The sequence below is a fragment of the Physella acuta genome, unplaced genomic scaffold (assembly GCF_028476545.2).
Source record: "Physella acuta isolate Inbredline_101_S28 unplaced genomic scaffold, ASM2847654v3 ptg000976l, whole genome shotgun sequence".
In the NCBI taxonomy this organism is placed as follows: domain Eukaryota; kingdom Metazoa; phylum Mollusca; class Gastropoda; family Physidae; genus Physella; species Physella acuta.
In genome coordinates, this window is record NW_026732493.1 from 84,618 (window position 1) to 90,000 (window position 5,383).

Below are 5,383 nucleotides of genomic sequence, written 5' to 3' on the forward strand. Positions count from 1 at the left end.
TCTTGCTGTTATGCATTATTACTTACATATACATACTGTTACTGTACACGGTTACCCTGTTCGTGGCTTAGTCCATGTGACAGTCGATAACTTACCTGATTTACGTAACTAAACTTTACACTGTCCGTGTCTTAGCACACAGGGCATTTGAATACTTATTTGACCTAAACTATTCCTGCCAGTGATGTAATTACACTTAGCAGTTGAGTAGACATTTCAGTTACATTTTGTACTACTTTTATCCTGCACGTGTATCAGCCACGGAGCAGTAGATATTATATTATATACAGCCTCATTCTATTTTACTACAGGCCGTAAACTGCGGGCATTGAGTTGACCCGTAGTCATCGGACCTGATATTTTATTTTATTCACCGGCCGTAAACCCTTGCTAGAGACAAGAGGTCATCGGACCTGGTAAGAAATTATTATTCTAATAAGGCTGTAAACTTTGGGCATTGAATTGACCCTTAGTCATCAGACCTTAATGATATTACCTCTATTAAAACTATACTAGAATCTATATTCCCGGTAAAGAAGCGGCGCAGACCCTCTTACCGGTTGAATACCAGCATTTTACTGATTATCCCAGTTAGTACGCTACCAATATTATTACACTTATTTTTAATACCGTTAACAAACCAAACAGAAAAAATTTTAGTCCAAACTCATCGTAAGTGTGAAAGTACATTGAAAAGGCTGGTCAAAATTATATAAAGACGTTAGTTTGATTCTCGAATGGTTTATCGCGTTATGTTTTTTTTTTTCATTTTTGGCTTTGATAATATCAATTTTGAAAACATTGATTTTTATAGCTATACTATTGTATAGTACGTTTTATTTAAGTAACAATTCAGAGAATCAATAGCTTTTTAATATAGATAGTACAAAACTATTTAAATGAGCTTCGTGGGCATCCCTATTTTAAAGAAGGGCAGTAAGTCATGGAAGTAGTGTGAATGTTTACCTACTTTTCAAACTATAGCTCTTGTAGATTTTAAAATATTTTTCTACGCAACAATCTCTGCTATAGTAGACCTGTTGTTTTTTTTTTTACAAAACCACTTTCAAGATGCATGAAAAACATAATTTTTGAAAAAAAAATTCATTGTTTTTTGGTCGGAACTGGGCCCCTAAACGTCCTGGGCCCCCCCGCATTGCGGGGTCTGGCGGTATGGTAGTTCCGCCCCTGTTACTTACACGTCAAAGTAACTGTTGCTGTTACAGTAACATATTATTATATATTTATATATGCGATTACAATTTATATGCAGTGTGTTTGATTATCATTGTATGTGAATTGGTTTGGGATCGCTTAAGCAGTAGTATAATATAAGAGATGTACTCCTCGGACATAATATAGCGGAATTCGATGACCACAACTAATCACCTCATCAACTGCCCGTATATGCATGACTGATCTGTAGTTGATCCGTGTTATTGATAAGCACGAAACAGTTTTACATGCTACAGGCCACAGAGCATTAACCATATTCTAGACTGGTATTCGACATGCCCGCTAGAACTTAGTCTAGAAGTTAAAGTTGTATACAGTTATGCCTAACTCGTATAAATACACATTTATTTGATCGTGTATTAAGTACAATTATCGATTTTCCATGAAAATAAAAGAAAACATATTTAAAAATATAACTTTGTAACAATTGGGAAATATAGATAGACAGAGCGGTACATTTTGGGCTTGGCTGTTTCTACTTCTTCATAAATGGTTAAACTACCAGTTTTTAGTAGGTAGACCTAAGGTTGGTTAACACTCATCAATAACTGTATGCACTATATCTAGCGGTCAATGTTGGGTGGTGCTTCTTCTACTTTCACCATCAATGCACAATGCTTATTGATAACTTGTGGAATTCAAGTTGGCTATTTCTATTTGCCTACATGGATAATTTGAGTACATTTGTATATAAAAAATTGATCAACATAGTATATTAAAACTCTACCACTTAAACATCTCTAAATGACTACTTTAGTGAGCGGAATACAAGACTACACAAACCACATCCACGCCTAGTAATTAAATATATTTTAAGGGTAGGAGGATTGAAGTATCCACTTAGGTGTTTGGCTGCGCTATTCTAGTGAGTTGAACTGAGTCAATATGTGCGAAACTTAGATGAAGAGCTTCATATTAAAACCAGACGCAATATTTACCACTTGTGTTGGTAATTTTAAGCCTCTGACACGGGACTACATATTAAATAGTGCATTTTATTGTCTGGGTTTTCTTGTAATATTTTTAAAGATCATGTATTGAGCAGGTAAACATATAGAGGAAAATAGCTACACTCGAATTGATGGACATGCTTTATGAGTTTTCATTGAACTTGTAACAAAGAAATAAAACGTTGAATTTATTGTTGATATACTTCCATAGAGTTCATAACACATAAAAACAGATATAATAACTATTTAAGTGCGTGCGTATGCGTTAATATAGTTCAATAGGCAATAAAACAACACTTCATTTTCATGTTGACGTCCACTACAGAGTGTCTAACCACTCAAGTTCTCAATGTGCGTATGTTTCAGCCTGCTGTTCTTGCCAATTGGCCGCGGATGACAAGCTCGCTAAATTTTCGTAGTAGTTTTGTGATTGTCCAGACCATTCGTGTATTTATACACCTAGTTATAGTGTTTGGTAACATGTTTAGTTTATGTTTAGTTTAAGATTATGGAGTCGTCGGATGGTAGAGATCACGATTGATAACCCTAAAGTCTCACGTTCGAATCCGGGTTTAAATTAGGAATACGTCACTGAGTTAGGGAAAGTATAGGCAGCTAGGGATACTGATTAACATATTATCCTTTATCTACCGAGAACACAGAAACAGGTGAACTCTACTTCTCTTGTCCCACTAATTGTCAGGTTTGAATTGGGGAAGTTACTTTCCTTTTATCTTATCCTCATTTTTTCACTTTCTTGCCCAAGACACATGTGACAGATGAAGTAGAGTTATCTGTTTCAGTGATCTCGGAATAAGAAGGGATAATGTGGTCAGTACTATGCCCAGTAGCTTTAACTTTCTTTAACGTGAGTTAAGTATTCATCAGATCTAGATACATTTTACTAGCGCCCTAAGGCCACTCAGTACCATTTATTTTTATCTTTAATATCATTGTTGTCTTTCACACGCCGATATACTTGTAGCTGTGTTACAATTATAATATTGCCTCAATTGGGCTATTGTGTAATCTACATTATAATAATTGACATTATTTCTCTACTAAGGAATGGTAATGGCCCACTGGGTGAAAAAGGCCTTTCGCGCGTTCTAGTCACGGAACAATAACACTGAACCTGATTTATCAGAAGTGGACGTTGTTCGGAAAGGCTCGCACATTATTAGACTCCTTGAAACCTCGTGACAACAATAGGGCTAGTAAGTAGGTCACCACCCAGTTCTATGGCTCATGCAGGTTTTATTGAGCCGTTGAACTGGTTGGTGATCTACTTACCAGCCCTATACTTAAACTGGTTATTTATTACTTTAAATGTGTTTTCATTTCCTGTGTTTTCATAATTTAAATAAAGTGTAAATAACTCAGCGCATGGTGATTTCATGAACAAAATCTGGCACTCACACACACACAGATACACACAGACAAAAACACAAACACACACAAACACACGGACATCATTGCAAGGCTCAGTTTTTCCGACTAAATTATGCGTAAAACACCCGAAATTTGTCACAAGTCCGTATCAACTTCTCCATATATCGCATAAGATACTGATCTCATAGCCTGTGAAAAAAATTTGCGGACAGAGAGAAAGAAGTGCGCACATGGTCTTTTATATATTAGGATTTAGCGGCGTATATCTATGTCTTATAATACTATTTCTTTTATAAAATAGCAAAAACAATTTCTTTAAAACAAACAACTAAATTAAAAAATGTTAACGCAAGAAAAATAACAGTTTTGTTCATGACAATACGAGCGCTATTCAAATCAAATATGTTTAGTTGGTTCCACATCGATATCATCGTAATCATTTTAAGGACACTCTACACTTCTCTGTTTGTTTCTGTGTCTGTGTGTGTCTCTGTGTTTGTGTGTGTCTGTGTTTGTGTGTGTCTGTGTGTGTGTTTGTGTCTGTCTGTGTGTTTGTGTCTGTCTGTGTGTTTGTGTGTCTGTGTGTTTGTGTGTGTCTGTGTGTGTGTGTTAAGTGTGTACATATACTATTGTATGGTAAGCGGGGTTGACTCCCGGTTAGCTGATTTGTATGTTGTTGTACAGAGTAACCAGGGTAACAAGGGAAGCGACTGGTATAGTCAGCCAATCACAACTTGACCCAGACACTGGGTCCGGTGATGTCAAGCACATTAAACTAGGATAGAGTTGCTACGAGCTGTGTGGCTTAAATGTGAGACTTACATAGGGCTGCGTCACAAGAGAGATAACCATCAAGATGGCAACTCACACAGTGTTAAAACTTATCTGCATTTTTGTATTGACTCGTCTTTCTACTAGCAACAGACCAGGTGGGTAGAATGTGCTTATAAATCAGCGGCATAGATTTTATATTTGATGCATGTTTAGATATATAATTTAATTTAAATAATATATATATATATATATATATATATATATATATATATATATATATATATATATATAATGTATATATATATATATAAAATGTATATATATATATATATATATATATATATATATATATATATATATATATATATATATATATATATATATATATATATATATATATATATATATATATATATATATATATATATATATATATATATATATATATATATATATATGTATATATATATATATATATATTTATATATATATATATATATATATATATATATATATATATATATATATATATATATATATATATATATATATATATATATACTAATGATACATTGGTTTTATTTGGATAATAATCAAACATATATTACATTAAGGGATTAGGTATTAGAGTGGTAGAACGGCTGTGTATACTTCTGCCCACACTATCCACCCCCCCCCCCCCCCGTGTTTATTGAGGTTATTAAAACAGATTAACTCTTCTTTATCAAACAGACCAGTATCACCATCCTCACCACTCGCATCATAAGTGCCCTGGTCACCTAATTACGTATAGAGACCGTTGCTTCTTGGTGCCATCAGAACTCAACTGCCGCTGGCATTTTGCGGTGAAATATTGCAAGATACACGAGATGGTGATTTGGGAGTCACAGTCGAATGAAGAGCTAGAGTTTGTGAGAACACTTTTTGGGAAAATAAAGTTCTGGAGCGGAATTTACAGAGCACATACGGGTAAGTTGTAACATATCTTGAACGTTTTATGTAGGCACATATAAGAAAATCGCAGGGATGCC

At 34.4% G+C, this 5,383-nt stretch overlaps 1 protein-coding gene across 1 annotated transcript in view; it reads left to right on the forward strand.

Moving 5' to 3' along the window:
* The first annotated feature begins 4,291 nt into the window (after nucleotides 1-4,291).
* Nucleotides 4,292-5,383, forward strand: part of LOC131954157 (uncharacterized) — a 5,144-nt gene continuing 4,052 nt past the window's right edge. The window contains exons 1-2 of the mRNA XM_059317690.1: nucleotides 4,292-4,507; nucleotides 5,085-5,321. Coding sequence (XP_059173673.1) covers nucleotides 4,435-4,507; nucleotides 5,085-5,321 — 310 coding nt within the window. The 5' untranslated portion in view covers nucleotides 4,292-4,434. The remainder of the gene's footprint in view (nucleotides 4,508-5,084; nucleotides 5,322-5,383) is intronic.